Here is a 20,232-nt window from a genome sequence, read left to right as displayed (position 1 = left end):
AACACTCTGACCACTGCACCACATCCCAGAGGCCACATTTGGGACCAGGGGTCACTTTTCCTGGTGTATCTGTTCCTACTGAATGGAAAGGATTCACGCAACTAATGCTGTAAAATCCCGTGCCACACTACCTTTGCTAGTCTGAAAGGTGTAACAAAAGACTCTCCACTGAGTTTTTGCCAACTGGCCTTATTAAGTTTTTAACTTGGAAACTACTGTGCCAGTCTAGATTCTTTGCGGGTTTTAGACGCTGAAGTTCACTGACATTCTGATGGGCAAACTTGAAGACTGTGGACTGGACTATAGGACAGCTCAGTGGGTAGGTAACTGTTTAGAGGACCACACCCAAAGAGTGGTGGTCAATGGTGTTTCATCAGATTGAAGGGAGGTGTCTAGTGGGGTCTAGGACTTACTGTAAGTTACTGATGTATTCTGTTGGTTGTGCTATGATTTATTTTGTGTTGTTATGGCCAATGGCTAAGACAATAAACTAAACTTGATCCTTGAGTGGTGGTCAACGGCGTTTCATCAGATTGGAGGGAGGTGTCCAGCGGGGTGCTGCAGGGCTCGGTTTTGAGCCCGGTACTTTTCAATATTTTTATCAATAATCTAGATGAAGGGGTAGAAGGGCTACTCATTATATTTGCTGATTATACCAAATTGGGAGGAGTAGCAAACACCCAAGAAGATAGAGTTAAAATGCGATTCAACAAAGATAAATGCACAGTATTACATCTGGGCCACAAAAATGTCAAGCTCAAATACTGGATGGGGGATACGTTTCTGGGGAGTAGTATATGCAAAAGAGATCTTGGGGTAAGAGGGGACTGTAAACTAAATATGAGCAGTCAGTGTGATGCGGTGGCAAAACAGGCAAATTCAGTCTTGGGTTGTATTAAAAGGGCCATAGCATCGGAATTGCAGGAGGTCATAGCCCCTCTGTATACTGCCTTGGTCAGGCTGCCCCTGGAGTACTGTGTGCAGTTCTGGAGGCCTCACTTCAAAAAGGATGTGGACAAAATCGAGAGGGTGCAGAAGAGGGCAACGAGGATGATCAGGGGTCTGGAGACTGAGCCCTACGAGGAAAGGCTGAGGGCCTTGGGAATGTTTCATTTGGAGAAGAGGAGATTGAGGGGGGACATGATTGCTCTCTTTAAATATTTGAAAGGCTGTCATTTGGAGGAGGGCAAGGAGCTGTTCCAGTTGGCAGCAGAGGATAGGACCCGAAGCAACGGATTTAAATTACATGCAGAAAGATATTGGCTGGATATTAGGAAAAACGTTTTCACTGTCAGAGTGGTTCAAAGGTGGAATCAGCTGCCTAGAAAGGTGGTTAGCTCCCCTTCACCAACAGCTTTCAAGAAGAGGCTGGACAAACACTTGTCAGAGATGCTTTAGGCTAGTCCTGCATTGGGCAGAGGGTTGGACTAGATGGTCTGTATGGCCCCTTCCAACTCTATGATTCTATGATTCACTTTTCTGGTCTCTCTGATGCTGGTAGGAGCTGATCACGGCCTGGTACATCGGGTTCCTGGTCCTGATATTTGCTTCTTTTCTTGTCTACTTGGCGGAGAAAGATTCTAACACTGATTTTGCTACCTATGCAGACTCTCTATGGTGGGGTACGGTAAGTTTACTCCTTTGGTTCTGGCTTGGTTTCTTTTGGAGGTCTGGTGGTTTGTGGGGCGGGAGAAAAGAATGGAAATGGGCATATGTGTTATATACAGTGGTGGAGGTGGAACATTTCACTCAGCAAGTGAAGTGCAGGATCGGTTGTCAGGATGGGGTATTGTTAAGTTCAGACAATAGTCACCAGGCGCAGAAGCGATGTGCGAACACCTGAAGCTTCCTCATACTGAATTAGACCCTTGGTCCATCAAAGTCAGTTTTGTCTACTCAGACTGGTAGCAGCTCTCCCAAGGTCTCAGCCTGAGGTCTTTCACATCACCTACTGCCAGATCTTTTAACTGGAGATACCAGGGATTGGACCTGCATCCTTCTGCAGGCCAAGCAGATGCTCTACCACTGAGCCACAGCTCCTTCCAGCTAGAAAGGTGCGAGGCAGGAATGGGTGACTGGGTTGGATACCAAGGCAGTGGAAGGAAGCAGAAGCAGAGTGCAGGAACAAATTAGTGAGCCTGTCAGTTATTTGGAAGCAAGATCCATCCATTCTTGTGTCTGCTTTGGGGTCACCGCAAATTGGAATACTGAGCATTTAACCCAGTCTGATGGATGTACATTTCTATGCATCTGAGGAACATGAGCTCTGACTCATGCATTAGTGGAAAGTGCCACCAAGTCATAGCCATTTTACAGTAACTCCATAGGGTTTTCAAGGCAAGAGATGAGCAAAGGTTGTTGGCCATCACCTACCTCTGTGTAGCAACCCCAGACTTCCTTGGTGGTCTCCTACCCTGCTTAGCTTCCAAGGTCTGATGAGATCAGGCTAGCCCGGGCCATCCAGGTCAGGGTTCTGACTCATATGCTGAAATGAAATTTCGTTAAATCGTTAAGGTCATATTGGCTGGCTGGCCAAACTGGAAGTTGCTGTAAATCCAGGGGTTGGTTGGTGTCCTAAAAGCTGCTTGTGCCAACAGGCCAGAAAAAGATGCAAGGCTGAAGGCCTCTCTCCTCTGCTTTTACAGATCACGCTCACGACGATTGGCTATGGAGACAAGACCCCCCATACATGGCTGGGCCGGGTGCTGGCAGCCTGCTTTGCATTGCTGGGCATCTCCTTCTTTGCGCTGCCTGCCGTAAGTAGGGGGGGGGGGCATATTCAGTGATGCCAGGTAACTGGAGAAATCCCACAAACTGTTACATGATTGTCCCTCCCCGGTCCTAGATTCTGGGGGCATCAGGATCTGGGATGGGTGTGTAGTCGTGCCCACCTCTTGGTTTTCTGATGGCAGCCTGCCCTCCATATACATGAATGGACCATAAACACACTCACTTGTATGGAACAGTAAAATGAGGCCATGCTCTGGAAAACCCCCGAGGGTGCCAGCCCCCCCCCCCCCCGACCCTGTGGTCTCAAGATCTTTTTGTCCTTACAAGGACCTCTACTGATTCGCAGGCTCCACCCACACACTCCAGTTAATCAGACTAATGGGGTACAGCACAGAAGAAAGGGTTTGGATCCTCACAGATCTGTTCCACTCTCAATGGGGATCTCCTCTAGTGCAAGTTGCCTCTTGCAGCAGGGAAAGTGCCACCATTAGTGGAAGAGATCTGGGATCCAGCCCAGGAGCTACAATCAGGAAACTTTTCCGTTGCTCCTTTAGCCACAAGATGGTGGAGAAGGGAAAGTAGCAGCCAGGCGAGGCCTCCATTTCCTGCCAACCAGAGCCTCTCTCAGGGCCAAGCAGGTTCCGGCAGAAGCCGAGGTGTCAGGACCCATATCTGGGACTGAACGAAACAGGTTTTGTTTTGTTTGTTTGAAGCACCCTTCCCGAAAGGTTCTGGGAGGCCACTGTCCCTTTGGAGTAGGAGTGAAGTGCTGGATCTTCTTCATGGTCTCTGTGCATCACACCTCTGGGATATAGTGCGCCTGCGCCGACCCCGATCGGTAGAATTGAAAGCAAAAGGATTTTTGCGCCCGCTCCCCAGTCACGTGCAGGACTCCAGTGAACATGACTAGGGGAGGGGCACGACAATCCCACCAGTTTTCTTCTGACCGCCCTGCTGTTCAGACCTCTCTCACTCCGGTCGGTAGTTTTTCTTTTCTTCCGGAAGGAAGTTTTACTCGGCTGGGGCACTGGGTATCAAGACCTCCAATTGCACTGCCTGTATGGGCAGATATCAATATGCCCTTTGGTAGCAGTTATCAGAATTCATCGCTTCCCTTCCTGAGGATTTTAATCATCAAGCCAGACAAATCCAGAAGGAGGGTGTATGCTCCTGGCCAAACACCAACTTAATGCAGCCAAGCATACTCTGGACGTGGCAGCTAAAACACTTACCTCTGCCATGTGTGGTTGCGCTCCAAATCCTTGCAACAAGATACAAAGGCTTGTGTGGAGGATCCCCCCTTTGAAGGAGAAGGCTTGTTCAGCTCCACAACAGACTCTGTCCTGCAAGACTTAGACAAGAGCATTAAGACATCACACAGCTTGGGAATTTCCCCGGCCTCCAGACAAGCGAGGTCCAAATCCTGGAACAAGTCATGGTCACGCAGGTCCTCCCTAAAGTCGCAATGGCAGAGATCTTTGAATGCGTCCTCCCACCAATATGGAAACAAGCCTCGCTTTCCATTTGCTACTCAATCCAGGGCCAAGTCCCCTAAGCAGAGCCTTTGACTCCATTTTCCCACCCAGCCTGCCGCATCCCACCCACCTCCATCTGTACCTACACTTGTGGGAGCAGATAACGTTGGACAGGTGGGTCCTTTCTGTTATAGAGGACAGCTATCTCATAGACTTCCTTCAGGTTCCCATGACTTCCAATTTTTTTGTTACTACACAATCGACCACGCTTCTGGAAGAAATACAGAATCTTTTACACAAAGGAGCCATAGAACCGGTTCCTTCCTTGCACCAGTGCCGTGGCTTCTATTCCCGCTATTTCACGGTCCCCAAGAAGGACGGAGGCCTCCGCCCTATTATGGATCTCAGGGACCTCAATCGCTTTATAGCCTACAAAAAGTTCAGAATTACAACCCCACATTGTATTCTTCCTCTCCTTGAACGAAGGGCATGGATGGCGACCTTGGACTTACAAGACACTTACTTTCATAGGATGATTCACCCCACTCACAGGAAATTCCTGCATTTCACGGTGGGGGATCACCACTACCAATACAAGGCTCTCCCCTTTGGGCTGTCCACAGCCCCCCCGATTATTTACAAAAAGGATGGTGGTCGTGGCCGCTTCAGCTTCAAGGGATATGGATTTTTCCATACATCGATAATTGGTTGCTGGTAGCGAATTCAAAAGTCAACCGCCTTCAGCACATCGCTGTTACCTTGGAGTCCCTGAAGGAATTGGGTCTTTGCGTGAACCACAAAAAGTCGATGCTTCGCCCTTCCCTGACGGTTCAGTTTGTTGGGACAATTCTGGATTCCAGGGTCTGCAGGGCTTTTCTTCCCCCCCAAGAGAGCGGACGACATTATTGCCCTCATCCGACTTTTACGTCAGCAGGGGGATGCCTCAGCTAGGCAGATCCAACGCCTTCTGAGACTGATGGCTGCCACGCTGTCGGTAATCGTGTTTTGCCAGGCTACACATTCGACCTCTCCAACTGTGGTTCCTGCAACGATTTCAACCTCAGCGACAATCCCAGTCACAGCGCTTCATCCTTCCCCTTCATGTGTGGGTCTCTCTGAAATGGTGGGAAAATCCTCAGAATTTACTTGCAGGAGCGCTTTTCCACCACCCTTCCCCGTCAATGACAATCACAACGGATGCGTCTTGGGGGTGGGGTGCGCATCTGAACAGCCTATGTGTGGGAGCCAGGTCGGAGGCCTCCGTGGCCCACAACCACATACATTTTCTAGAGCTACTAGCCGTCCTATATGCCCTCCAGTCATTTCACCGCCTGATGCGCCGCCAAACAATAGCAATCTTAACAGACAACACCACAGCGTTGTGTTATACCAATCACCAGAGCGGCACAGTATCAAGACAGCTATGCAGACTGGCTCTAAAGGTTTGGGACAAATGCCAATCTTGGAATGTATTTCTGGTGGCAGCTCACCTTCCGGGTTCCCTAAATGTGACTGCAGATTTCCTAAGCAGGGGGGGGGGAGCATCTCTACATGAGTGGGAACTCAATTGGAAGTATCTCCAGTTGGTGTTCAACAGGTGGGGACATCCAGATGTGGATGTTTTTGCAACAAGTCACTTATTCTGCTCAAGAGTGGGGATGGACCCTCTCTCTCTAGGGGACGGTCTCCTCTACCCTTGGTCCCATCAATACCTGTTCCCACCTATTCCCCTACTCACCAGAGTGCTCCACAAGATACTGAATGAAGATCCCAGATGCACCCTAGTGGCTCCATGGTGGCCTCAGCAGCACTGGTTTCCCACCCTGTTCCACATGTCAAAGAGCTCCTTAGTCCACTTCCCGATGGTGCTGGACCTTCTCCTTGCTCAGGGGGATATGGTCCTATACCACGATGTACTGCATCTCAAACTCACAGCATGGGGGATCCTGTGAGAGTTCTGCGGGATTGGGTAGACCATGTGTTATTGAACTGTCGCAAACTCTCTACCCGTAGTGCCTACAATGGAAATTGGGAAAAGTTCTTGTCAGGAGGTTGGTCTGCTGCTTCCTCCTCCTTGGACCTCACTGCCGTTTTTGATTTCCTGTTGTCCCATTTGGACCAGGGTCTCAGTTACGCCTCGGTGCGGGTATATGGCAGGTACTTCTGCTCACCACCTCCCAGTGGATGGCTATTCAGTTTTCACCCACCCGCTTACCAAGTGTTTTCTTAAAGGTCTTGTTCACCTTTCCCCCCCATTGCGATTCCCCACGCCAGCCTGGGACTTACCTTTAGTGTCAGCCAAGCTATCGGGGAAACCTTTTGAGCCAATGGCCACATGCAGCTTACAGCTTCTCTTGTGGAAGACGGCCGTCCTGGTGGCCATTACGTTGGCACGCAGGGTGAGTGAATTGTTGGCTTTGCGTCGTGATCCACCTTACCTAGTTTTTCACCACGAAGGTGTCACCCTAGCTCCAGACGTCTCCTTCCTACCCAAGGTTGTCTCGGAGTTCCACCTGCAAGCTGACATCGTTCTCCCTGTGTTCTTTCCGGCTCCAAAGGACGATGTGGAGCATCGCCTTCACACGTTGGATGTCAAAAGGGCTCTGCTCTTTTACATGGACAGGACAAAGGGTTTTCGCAAGTCCCCATCCCTTTTTGTCTCCTGTGTCATGCCCACGCTCGGGAGCAAGCTATCATCACAACGACTCTCCAAGTGGATTGTGGAGACTATTAAACTCTGCTACCTACTGTCCAAGAAGCCACTCCTGGGGCCACTTTGAGCGCATGCCACATGAGCGGTGGCCACATCCACGGCCTTCCTGAAGGGTACGTCACTACATGACATCTGTAACGCAGCAACTTGGGCCACTCCTCTCACGTTTGTGAGACACTGTGCCCTAGATGTACATCTTCATCAGCGCTCTGCGGTGGGACGATCTGTGTTGCAGTCGGCGTGCATTTGAGGACCTCCAGCTCCCTCTTCCAGGTAGGCATGTTTTTTGCTTGCTTCTCTCCCAGAGGTGTGAGTCACAGAGACCACGAAGAAGATAAACAGGTTGCTTACCTGTAACCAATGTTCCCTCTAAGCTGTGGTGTCCTGTGAGCAAAAATTCTACTTTGTGAGCTACTGGCATTAAAGTTGTGAGCAGGCGATTTGGCTACTGCACGAATTCGTTTGCTCTGGAGGCCATCCTTCCTGAGCTAAGGCAAAAATGTGTGAGCCAGAGGCTAAAAAACTGTGAGCTAGCTCACACTAACTCAGCTTAGAGGGAACACTGCCTGTAACAGATGATCTTCGAGTGGTCATCTGTGCATTCACACCACCTGCCCTCCTTCCCCTCTGCTGTTGGTCCTTTGCTGTTTTTTGTGACTAATGGCAGCGGTCAGAAGGAACTGGCGGGATTGTTGTGCCCCTCCCCTAGTCATGCACACTGGAGCCCTGCACATGACGGGGGAGCGGGCGTGAAAATCCTTTTGCTTTCAATTCTACTGATCAAGGTTGGTGCAGGTGCACTATATCCCAGAGGTGTGAATGCACAGATGACCACTCGAAGATCATCAGTTACAGGTAAGCAACCTGTTTTCTCCTTTCCTGCCATTGCTGAGGGGTCTGGTCCATTTCTGTTTTCCACACAGGGGATTCTGGGCTCAGGGTTTGCTCTGAAAGTCCAAGAACAACATCGGCAGAAGCATTTTGAGAAGAGACGGACTCCAGCAGCCAACTTGATCCAGGTAGGTTGGACAGGAGAGACAGCTGGCTACAAAGCCCTGGCCTTTAGGGGACAGGATTTCATTTTCTTGAAGAGCCAGGCTTCTAGTCTTTATAGTTGCAAAGATATATCCAGTAAACATTTGCTGAAATTTCTGAATCTAGACAGGCAGCTGAACAAATTTTGTAGTATTTTGGTGTGGGGAATCCAGTGCCTGCATAGTGCTTTGCCCCTCCCTGAGTCTAGGTGCTTTTCCGCATGCTTGAATTACTCCTGATTTTCTTGGGCATTGATCCATAAGCCTTGGAATCAGTTTCGGCAGGGTTCTTCCACTCATCTTCCCTCTCTCTGCATTTCTACATCTGTGGAGTCAGTTTGCCTTAAATAATCAGGATTTTCAGAGAAGAGTGCTGTCATAATTGGTGGCATCTTTGGTGGAGTCACAGCACTCATATACCCCATATTTTTTGCATGTGCTACCATTGATGAATCGGTAGCATGGCTGTTTTTTTTTTAAAAAGGCTCTAAAATATCAGTATATCAATATACTGGTAGGTCAGGAAGGTTCCCTGAATTCCAAGCTTTCGGGTTGTTGTTTTTTTTTTTTTAAGTAAGTCTTTGGGCTCTTCCCTTGCAGATATATGCCTTTTTCTTGGCAAGGGAAGGAGATAGAGCCTTGCGTAGTTTTTTAAAAATGAAAGCTGGGAATTCAAGGAACATGCTTGAATATCGCTATTCAAGGAACAGGATATCGCTATTGTCAGACCATTTTTTTTAATGAAACCACTCATCTTGGGAGGAGGAGAGGGAATGGTTCAACGGTGACATCAGTCCAGTCATTGAAAAGTGGGATGGAGGTGCATGGGAGTGCGGGGGACAAAGAAAATCGATAGAAATATTATGTACAAGGGAAAAAGGTGACTCAAAATTGCCTCCCAGAAAAAGATCGGGGTAAAAATTATCTCAAAAGAAATGGGAGGGGGCAGGGGAAGAAAAGAAGAAGTGAGAACTAAAGGCACAAAAGTGTGTGTGCAAATCAGAAGATAAACTAAAATTGTATGGGTCCAGAACCAGTGAAAAAAACCCATGACAAAACCTCAGCCTTTGCAGAGGCATAATGTATTATGCAAATGTGCATCATCTATACAGGTAGCAAAACTGAGTGCAGAATTTCAGCCATTTTTTTGTCCGGGGCTTACACTGCTCTGCCCTTGTGTTTTTGCTGGGGTGGTGCTCTTCTGTGAGCAGGACAAGCAATTATAGCACGGCCAGAAGTGACTCTCCCTGCCCTCGCCTTTTAGGATTATGCTGTTTACTACTACCCAGCTGCCCTTCCATTTCAGGGCTCTGAAGCAGGTTGAAATTCGGTAGGTGTGGCTTTTCCCTGCCGCTACAATAGAGTTTCTCGCATGGGATGCTTGGCTCTCCCTTCCTGCAAGGAGTTGGTGGTCAACAGTGTCATACAAGTTGGGGTGGTAGGTTGGAGCGCTGAAATCAACATGGCCACAGCTTTGTAGCATCACACTTTGGGGGGCTGATCAACCACTCTCTCCCCAGCTCTTCCCCAATCATGACCTTCTTTTTGGGCCCCGTTTCCCTCCCTGCAAACCCCTGCATGCATCACCTATTCTGGCTGTTCCATTGTTGGTCTTGTCTTGAGATGGAGTCCGCCAGCATAGGGATGGATTCTGGCCAGTGACGGTCCACTGCTTAGGAAGGGAGGCCCTGGCATATCGGCTGCGTGTCTCGATTTGGTCCTCTCCTATTGTAGTCCTAAGGTGAACCTTTGGACTCCCTTGTTATCTCTCTGGTTCAGAGGACTTCCATGACAAAAGGAGCCCCTCAAGCCCCCACCTCACCCCACTATCTTCTCCTGCCAGCTCAGCCGCTTTCCTGTGACTGAAAGCGGCTCCAAGTTGCCTTTCATCTCCTCAGCAGAAAGGCTGATGCGTAGCAGCTGGGAATGGACAGCTGGGGAAACAAAAGGGACGTGCGCCCTCGTTTCAGCGCACAAAGCAATTGTGGGGACTCTGCTTTGCCCCCAGCATAACTGTTATGTCCTCCCCATCTGATAACTCCAGCCAAATTCGTCAGGTCTTGTTCTTGGAGGCAGTCGAGAGGTGGGGGTAGAGCCATCCTATTCTTTCCCCTCCCTGTAACTGTTTCTCCCACGGCTTTCTTTGCCCAAGGCAGAATAGATTTGGGAGGATCAGCTCCAAAGTGGCAAGGTTAGAAGGTTGAGAAGAACTCTTTTGGAAAGCAGAGGCAAAAAATGTTTTTAATTGGGTATACAAAAGCGGGGCTGAATTATCATAACAGAGGTTCCCAGAATCCCCTGGCGAACTTTGCTCATTTTCTCAGATAATTCTGTTCAGGCGTGGGGGGCTGTCCATCTTGAAGTGACTGAGTCTGAAGTAAGCTGTGAGAGAAAGCAGATCTCTTCGCCACTGTACTTTAAAATGTGGGACAAATGTCCTCTGAGGCCAGTTCCAAAGAACATACAAGCCCAGGACAGTGCAATATACTGGGCCTGTGTCAGGCGTGGAATTTGAGGTGAAGTGGTTGTCTCTGCTGGGTTTGGACTGACGCAGGCATAATGTGAGGGGGTTATGCATTCTGTGCCTGAAAAGACAGCCCCGCCTTGCTGCAAATGGTGTGTTGCAAATCACCATCCTCTCTCTTCTCCTGCTTAGTGGGGGTGATCGCCCACTCCCTTGCCCTCCATGGCACTGAAGACAGTGGTGTGTGAAATGTGCGTTGAGGCAAACCCTGATGAACAGAAGCTATGTTTGCCCATAACCATGGTTTTGCTGACCCACTCCCACCCATGGTTATGGTCTGCTTTTTGAGGGGAACCACGGTTAGTCTGTGCACATGGCCCATGAATGGCAAGTGGAGGGGGTGCAGAAGGCATAGCCCTTTATAACTACCTTAGATCCTTCCAGGGTTGCCTATTGACTGAGCCCCGCCAACCACCACTTCAAACTTACTGATTGGTAGCAGCTTTGGGCCTGCCCTTTTTCAGTGGCAGCTCTGGTGGTATGGAATGCCCTGACTCTGTTGATGTGCCACCAAGTCACAACCAACTTATGGCAACCCCAGCAAGGGGCTTTCAAGGCAAGTGAGAAACCCAGATGGATTGCTGTTGCGTTCTTCTACAGATCCTTTCTCGGCAGTCTTCCAGCCAAGTGCTGAGTCTACTCAGCTTCCAAGATCTGAGGAAATAGGACTTTCACCATGTCACCTTCCCTCTGATGCTAGCAACTTTATTCATAAAAATGTCAGGCCATCCTTTTCAGGCCAGGACACTTCGGCATGAAGGTCTAATCTGTAACCTTGCTTATTGTCTGTTTTGGGATTTCACTGTTTATTGCATGAGGATTAGGTCCTTTTTGTAAGACACCTTGCATCACCGGGGAAATTGGCATATGAATGTTTGAATAAATGAACGAACATCAGGCTGGTTGCAAACCTGGTTATATCTGTGCTGGTTCTTGCAGAGGAGCCTAGAAGCTCCTTTATTTATCTAGATTTATTTAGATGTTTATCCCTCAGTTTTATCCTCAGCGGCCCAAAGCAGCTTCACCTCTCTTCCAGTTCGACTCTTCAATTGTCAAATGTTGCCAACCCTGCTCTAACCCAGCATTCTGTTTCCAACAGTAGGGAGATGAAAGCAGGTGGGGTCAGGGTGTGCTTCTTACTACACTTACAATGCTAGGGAGAGGAGTTCACATGAACACACAAAGCTGCCTTATACTGAATCAAACCCTTGGTCCATCAAGGCCTGTATTGTCTACTCAGACTGGCAGCAGCTCTCCAGGGTCTCAGGTCTTTCACATTACCTCCTACCTGATCCTTTTAACTGGAGATGCCAGGGATTGAACCTGGGACCTTCTGCAAACCAAGCAGATGCTCTGCCAGTGAGCCACAATCCCTCCCCAAGACTACCCTTCTTCCTGTCGGCATATGTCTGGACCTGCAGTTCGGCATATGTCTGAGCCTGCAGTTCAGCGTCTTAACCATTTGAGCCATCGCAGCTCCTTTTATACTTTAGGTGCATAGCCATTAAATTGGAAATAATTAGATAAAAACTTTAAAATACAAGTATTTTCCTCTCATGGTTCAACCATATGTTCTCCGACGTTCGCAGACTGAAGCAGAGAGTTTTCCAACCTTGTCTGAACTGAGTCTTGGGAATGCTTCAGAATGAGGCCTGAGGGACACGTGAGAGAGCTTGTCTTTTTCTTACTCCTCCCCTCCCACGCCAACTCAGTTCAGTTTATTTCAGTACGTAAACCAGCACTAATCAGTTATAAACATAATTGGATACCATACTTTAGGTAAAAAGGTAAAGGTTCCCTTGCTCGAAAGCCAGTCGAATCTGACTCTAGGTTGCGGTGCTCAACTCCGTTTCAAAGCCGAAGAGCCAGTGCTGTCCGAAGACATTTCCGTGGTCATGTGGCCGGCATGAATGAACACCAAGGTGCACGGAACGCTGTTACTTTCCCACTGAAGTGGTACCTATTTATCTACTTGCAGTTTCTTGCTTTCGAACTGCTAGGTTGGCAGGAGCTGGAACTAGAGACAGGAGCTCACTCCGTCATACGGCAACTCGGGTCTTGAACTGCTGAACTACCGACCTTCCACAGCCTGCAGTTCAGCGTCTTAACCACTTGAGCCACCACAGCTCCTTTTATACTTTAGGTACATAGCCGTTAAATTGGAAATAATTAGATAAAAACTTTAAAATACAAGTATTTTAAAAAGAACATAATTTTTAGTCTTTCAAAAATTAAGAATTTTCAAAAGCCTCAAGGATCGTCTATGTCACTCCTTAACATGTTCTTTGTGGATTTTGTAGGCTGTGGCTAAGAATCTCATGCGAGCAGCGTAACCTGGGGGGGGGGGGTTGGAATCCAGCAAGAGCATATTACTTAATTCCAAATGCAGGAGACCCGAAAATCTCTCCAGTATTGGTTGGATGTACTTAGTACATATTACTTCCCATGCCAACTCTTGATTATTGCAGGCTGCATGGCGCCTCTACTCAACGGATATCAGCCGGGCCTACCTGACAGCCACCTGGTGCTATTACGACAGCATCCTCCCATCGTTCAGGTAGGAATGAAGTTGCATGTTGGGCCAGGGGAAAGTATCCATGGCTCATACGGTTCTGGTGAAACCTTGGATTTCTGACGGTAGAGCAGCAGAGCGCTCTGGATGGTGAACTACTCATTGTGGGAAGGGCAGCTGCTGAGACCTGAACGACTATTGTACTTTTCCTTTGCCCTTGCTCCAGGGAGGTGCACTGCATTCTTCTTTCCTCCACAATATCCTCATCACAACCGTGTGAGGATGGTTAAGAAGAGAACGATGACTGGCCCAAGGTCACCCAGTTTGCTTCACTGCCAAGTGGGGGTTCAAACTGGTATCTCCCTGTTTTCAGTCCCGGACCCTAACCATTAAGCCACACAAGGGGACTGATTCCTTTTTGTTTGGACGAGTCCAAGCTCCTGGCAGTGGTTAGACCAAATCTGTTTTTGAGGGGCCTGGTTCCTTTATGCTGGATTCTGCTGTTTCACGCACACTTTCCAAACAAGGAATAGATGAATCATCTGAGGAATAACTTTTCCTTCACCACCCTTCCCTGTAGAAAATGGGCCCTGTTTGCATATTACAGCAAATGCACTGTGTGTGTGTGCATACATTGGCTTGTAAGAAAGAGCCAGCACACGTTCACTTTATGGAATAAACTTGGAAGCAGCACCTGGATAAATGTGAAGTTTGTTTCACAGCTCTCCTTCCCATTCAGGGTAATGTGAGAACTACTCAATGCACATAGCAAAGAACAATCACATTGTACACTGTTCATGGATGGTCCGTGCATTCACTGTAACTTGTGAAAAGGGCTAGGGGAAAGGCAGTAAGGTGGATTGTGGGGGCTGTCCTTGGATGCTGGCTTTCTGTTAGCATTGGACATCCAATAGATTTCCAGAAGTGGGGGGGGGGGGTTGCTCATGCTAGCTCAAGGTGAGCCCAGGTGATAAACTTGTTACAGGGAAGTGTCACCACACAGGGGTAACTCATTGCCATTCTTCTTTTGTTGGCTGCTTGCTAGTCAAATGCAGACCATGATGATGCTGAGGGTATCAGAGGACAGCCCCCCTTGCTTGTTTTTATTTAAAGAGCTAATTTAGTGCATAAAGAAACACACAGGCCCTGACCTGGATGGCCCAGGCAAGCCTGCTCTCGTCAGATCCCGAAAGCTAAGCAGGGCCGACCCTGGCAAATATTTGGATGGGAGACCTCCAGAGGATACCAGAGTCGGGAAGCCAGAGGCAGGTGATCAAGCCTCTTCTCTGAAGATCCTCCATGCCCCAGTAGGAGTGGCCAGAAGTCACCGTGACTTCCAGGTATGGGCCCACAGGCGCATACAAAAAAACAGGGCTATTTTTGGGCAGAAACGCACAGGAACGGAGTTCCGGCTGGCTCCCAAGTTGGCCACGCCCAGCAGGAACTCATTAGCATGATAGGCCACACCCAACAGCAGAAACTCATTAGGATTGGCTACATTAGGGGTGTGTGGCCTAACATGCAAAGGAGTTCCTGCTACAAAAAAGCCCTGGGTTTTGTCAACAAACAAGGTAAACAGAATAACAAGCAAAAGGTGGGTGTGGCTGGATGAGCACACTTCTTGTAACATGGGGTGTGGCCTAATATGCCAATGAGCTGTGCTGTCAGGGGTGTGGCCTGATATGCTAATGAGTTTCTGCTGTTGGGTGTGGCCTGTTATGCTAATGAGTTCCTGCTGGGCTTTTTCTACAAAAAGAGCCCTGCGAAATGCCAGAATATCAAAAAGCCCCAAACAAGAAATGCGCAGGCCCTGCCTGACGGCTCTGCTTCCCCGCCTCATAGTGTTGCAGTGATTCTACAGGGGCACTTTCCCCCCTCCTTCCTCCTCCCAGTCCCAACGTTGACCCCCCCCCCAAAGAGAAACATTTAATTTCCCTCTAGAGAACATGAACTGCAGCCATTCCTGTGCCTGGGAAGAAGGGAAAGGAGTGTCCTCAAGACACAGTAATGATGATGGGGCTTCTCAAGTACAAAGTTTGGTGTCTGCTGTGGTGGGCCAACCCTTCAGGCCAGGCAAAATTTGGGAGGGTGTGCTCTTTTTTTGTGTCTTGCAATTCCCCCCGGCCCCATCAAAAACATTGGCTGTCTTTGTGCGCCAACTCCTCGACCTTCCACGCTGCCATAATGCACCACCATTCCATCCATGTCACCCATTGCATCTCCTCCCACACCACCCCCATCAAAATTGTAGGCGTCAGTCCAAGCAGTCGGTGGAAGCTGCAGGGGAGACTGGAGATGGTGAGCAGGTCGAGGCCTTCTCGTGCCGGCATGTGACTTGTGGGACAGGAATGCACACGGCTGCTCTTGATCTGTATATCACCCCCTCTGAGCGGCTGGGACTCTCCAGAGTCTCAGGCAGGAGTCTTTCTCTTCTGAAAATGTCAAAGGTGGTATCTGGGACTTCTGTTTGCAATGCACAGGCGCTAGCGTTGAACTGTAACATTGCTCCAAAGGGGACAGAGTTAGGTTCCCCCTTTCCCCTGGCTGCCGTGATGGTGGTTCAATGGGATTTTAATTCTGGAAGAACTGTAGGCACTTCCGGGAAGGGCCAGCTTTTGTAGGCCACAGCTGTACCTCAAGTATCCAACCCAGTCCAGTCGGACAGATGTGCACAGGGAATTTCACCCTCAGAACTTAATTCCCATGGGAGGGGACCCAATTGGGGTTGGGACCACAGGGAGGTAGAAGGGACATAAGCTTTCTACTCCTGACACCATTTTCCCAATCTGGAATGGCCCCAGGGATCTGTTATTTGTCCTGTTGAGGAAACTTAAGTTTCCCCAGTGGGGCAAATCACATCCCCTCAGAGCCATTTCAGGTTAGAGAATGACACACGAGGAGGTAGACTTTAGCCGTTGTCCTGACCTGAATCAGGCCCCTGTCCACCTGTCAATTAAATTCCAGGCGTGAAACTCTCAGTGCCCATCTAGGTGAGGGACTGAGGGAGATTCAAGGAAGACAAAGGCAACATAACATGTAAGTCTTTAGAGGGTTTAACCCCCCCCCCATGCTGAACAGGCATGATGCTTCCAAGCCCCCTCAGACCTGGTTCTCTACCAGTGATGCTCCCAAAATGGGGGGGGGGGGCAACTAGGAAGAAGTGGGGTATTTGACCTCACTGGCTCATTTCCTGTAAAACTGGAGGCTGCTTTCCACACTGTCTGTGGGGGAGGGGATGCCTTTTTGTCCCCTATATGCTCAACACTAGTGGACATCCTTCACTCTTAATGAGGTCGCTGCATACTTCTTGGAGCTAGATGTAGTTTACACTTTACACAACAGGTGAAGTGTAATTTCCAAGAAGATCTGGATTCCTTGGCTGCTACCCAGTTTGCACATAGTTGCAGATGTGTCTACCCCCAACGGTGCATTTTCCATTCATGTAAACTGTCTGGTCTTGCAGTATTTATTTTTATTTTACTTCATTTGTACCCCAGTTTTCTCCCCAGTGGGAACCCAAGGCACCTTACATCCTTCTCCTTGCCTCTGTTTTATCCTCACCACAACCTGGGTCCCTCCAGTCCTAGTCCAGTGCTCTAACCACTGCACCGCATTTGCCACACCCCACGCTAGCTGCCCGCCTGCCTGCCTGCCTGCACTGGCGGGAACCTGAGAATAATGGAATAGGGGAATTTTCTTTTCTTGGAATGATTTTATGCAGCCTGATATGCAATTGATTTCAGCAGCGTCACACCTCCAATTGGTTTCTGAACGAACACAGGAGAGTTTCAAGCAGGTTGCTCCAAGATGCCATTTTGTTTGCTTGTTCTTGGGAGGAGAAGCAGGTTTGAAATGTTGCTTCTGCGGTTCCCATCCCTGGTAGATTTTGGAGCAGGTAGCTCTCCATTGAAATGAACGACCTCCCGGTAGTTTCATCTGCACTCAGAACGGAATAGATGGCAACCCTGAGGTCATACCACAAAGCTTACCACTTAACTGTGGGGTCCTCGGTGTGGTGCTCATGGGGGCCAAGGTGCCCACGAACACCTTTCTTGGTGACCACCAAGTGTTTTTAGAAAGTGGATCGGGCCAGATGGGGCTTTAACCTGTTTTCCAGAAGTTGGAACATCCCATCCCAATGGTCCCAGCTCACAAAATCCCACCAGCCAGTTCATGACTCAGAGAGACCAGCTGGCCAGCGGTAGGAATGTCAAAAGATTGTATGTGCCCCCCGTTTTCCCTTGTTAACGTTGTTTTGAGATTTTGCTTTCATTTCGCCCCCCCCCACCCTCCTCTTTTTTGAAAGGTTTAATTTCTCCATGTTTTTATTTGAACCCACCCCTAGAGAACTGGTTCTTATGTTTGAGTACATGCACCGAGCTCGCAACGGAGGGCTCAGGAACTCCGAGGTGAGGAAATTCCCAGACGGAGCTCCACCGCCGTATCACTCCTTCACCTCTGGCACGAAAACCGCCAATCCTCCTTTTTACCCGGGGGAAAGGTAGGGTCGAAGCTGCCTCTTGGCAATGTCGTGTCCTTGGTGTGTGCTTCATCTCTCCTTGGTGTGTTAGCGCTCTGTCTCTCTCTTGTTCTGCTGCTTCTTTAAGTGTGGTGTGGTTTTCTTTCACAGCCCTCTGCTCCCCTCTAGTGGTTGTCATTGACCTTTTCAGCAAGCGCCTTTTGGATTTGGTCTCTCTCTGTGAATGGTTTTCTGCCCGCCAGTGAACCATGTGTAACTTTGGCACTGAGCATGGAAACTGGTTTCCTAGCATCATCTTCAGGGTCCCCAGGACCAGTGCTTCCAGGGCAAGTTTCTAGCTCTCATGGAGTGGCAGCAGCACACAGATGATTTGATGTTGGAGTCTTAGTAGGAACCAAGAGTTCTTCACTCTACCTTTCTGTCGTTGCAAAACAAATCAGAAATACGAGGTGCTTCCACTTTCTGTCTCTCCTCCCATCTCATATTGCGTAAATCTATTCTGAATAAAGGGAGAGTCATGTGGGTTTTTTGCAATCTAGACGAGCAGTCATCCGATCAGAGGCGAGGAGCTTTAGAGGCATGTGCAGAAAGGAGTGTTTGGACCTTGAAATCCCTGACAAAGAGGAAAGATTTGACATTCTGGGCCAATGAAGCAGAGTGCTGAGCCAGGCCACAAAACTCGAACTTCAGTGTGGGGCAAATCAGTAGTGTGTCAATATCCCATCATAACGAACAGGAGTCAGATGTATTCTGAGAGTTCAAATATCTGCCAGTCTCGGCAGGGTAGCAAGTGGGATTGGCTGGACTACCTTTTCCAGTGAGATGGGCTGCATTGCTACATCTGTCACATTTTCCCTATCAAGTCTCCTTTGCAGGCTCCACCACTCATTTCATCATCTGTTTTCTCTTTCCTCTTCTTTGCCCCCTCCCTTCCTCCTACTGTCTCCACCTTCCATCACCATTTCCTTATTCATTCCTGGAAGCTGGAAAGAAGAGGAAGCTCCACCCCACAAGTGTTTACGCCTAAGGTAACCTTTCTCTTAAAGCTGCAGTGTCTGCTATTATCTTCTTTCACCCCCAAAAGAGAGAGAGAGACCCCCACCCCCAGCACGGTAGGTTTTCTAACAAAGGTATAAACAAGACCGTGGGAGAAGTGCTCAAAGCCAGGGGAAGCTTGTATTTGGGGTTGGGTGGGAAGGGGAGCATGCAGAAAGGCAGTGGCCCCACCCAAGAACCAGCTGAACCTACTTTGTGTTCTCCAAAGGACCTGTGTCTAACAATGTAAATTGGTTCCCTTTGCAAGGTATGTTTCTTAAGGATTAACAAGACGTTTTAAAACTTCCGTGAGTTCCATGATCCCCAGATGAGCTGTCCCAATAACACTCTTCCCTTCCTTGTCATTTAGTTTTTTGTGGATTTGTTTGTTTGTTTTGTTCTGTCTTTTTTAAGACCTTGAAAGATAAGAGAAAATGTGGCCCTTTCTTACATGCCCAGGGAAATGCTGGTGAGCACTTTGGGGTCAGGAAGCAATTTTTCTCCAGGCCGGTTTGGCCAGGGATCCTAGAGGTTTTTTGTCATCTTCTGGGTGTGGAACAGCGGTCACTGCAGGTGTGGAGGGGGAGGTATTTGTGAGTTTGCTGCATTGTGCAGGGGTTGGACTAGATGACCCTGGAGATCCCTTCCAACTCTATAATTCTATGAGTAGGACAGGTCAAAATTATAACATAATTTCTCAAGAAGCTTTCCCCCCTCCTGTTTAGCAGCCAGTGTTTTAGTTGAGGTCTTTGATTTATTAGATAGAAAAGGCTCTATTTCTAGTTTACGCAGATCTAATTGGCTGGCAAGATGGGGTTTGTAGCTATGGTAGTACTTCAGGTTTTCCAATACCAGAAACACATCACAGCCGTTCTGAACATTTGGGAGTGGAGGGTTATTTTGGGGATTTATTTTCAATTATTATTATGTGGAATATTGAATGTGAAAGGACCCTCCCAAAAAGCAGTGGTCTTGGTCCTTGGAACCTCTTCCAAAGGAGGGTAAAACATGAGGATGGGATTTATCTTGGCTTAATGGAGCAAAAGGTCAGGTCCTGCTGCTGCTTCTGAGATAGGTTTCTGCAGGTCCCTCTTGTTGGAAAACAGTCCATTTGCAGTGGCTAGGATCAGACCAGCACCACTTTGCAGAGGTTAATGGAAAGTTCTGTTTGCAAAAGTGAAACATTTATCTGAGTTTTGTTTTTCCCCCCATCCCACTCTCTCCATTTTGAAAAAATACTTGAGGAAGCTTATGGTTTTTAAAGCAAACCAGGTAAGCATCATAATGCTGGGTGAGAAGAACACAGAATGTCCCAAGGTGGCTTGTAATGCCTCATCAGCAAGAGATGTGACTCCATGAAGTGAAATTGCATTCAGTCATCAGGTCACAGTAGGATCACAAGGCAGTACTGCGCCTTCTTTGCTGTACTTTCTGACATTCCTACCTCCTCCCCCAGAACGCACAGGGACTAAATGACAGTTTCCAAGTTTGACAAGCTCCATGCGCTAGAGGAGATGGGAGGAGCAACAGGTGCACATATGCAACTGCAGCAAAGGCAGCCTAACTCTCCTCCACCCATCCTAGAAAAAACCTCAATTGTGCTGGAGCACTAAACCTACGTAGATCCATTTTCTCCAAGTGGCATCTTCTTTTCTTGAAATTCCCATCACAGCATTCCACGATGGCTTTGAATGAAATGTTTACCTGGTCAGCCCAAATGGTGGGCAGC

At 48.6% G+C, this 20,232-nt stretch overlaps 1 protein-coding gene across 1 annotated transcript in view; it reads left to right on the top strand.

Moving 5' to 3' along the window:
• The window catches only part of KCNQ4 (potassium channel, voltage gated KQT-like subfamily Q, member 4), a 174,651-nt gene that overhangs the window by 134,257 nt on the left and 20,162 nt on the right, over positions 1-20,232 (top strand). Inside the window, exons 5-8 of the mRNA XM_015424904.1 lie at positions 1,502-1,627; positions 2,646-2,756; positions 7,842-7,937; positions 12,945-13,033. Of these exons, the coding sequence (XP_015280390.1) occupies positions 1,502-1,627; positions 2,646-2,756; positions 7,842-7,937; positions 12,945-13,033 (422 nt within the window). The remainder of the gene's footprint in view (positions 1-1,501; positions 1,628-2,645; positions 2,757-7,841; positions 7,938-12,944; positions 13,034-20,232) is intronic.

The sequence above is a fragment of the Gekko japonicus genome, unplaced genomic scaffold, assembly GCF_001447785.1.
Source record: "Gekko japonicus isolate JY-2015 unplaced genomic scaffold, Gekko_japonicus_V1.1 scaffold1435, whole genome shotgun sequence".
Classification (NCBI taxonomy): Eukaryota; Metazoa; Chordata; class Lepidosauria; order Squamata; family Gekkonidae; genus Gekko; species Gekko japonicus.
The sequence above is the reverse complement of the archived record's forward strand: the minus strand, read 5'-3'. Positions and strand labels throughout refer to the sequence as shown.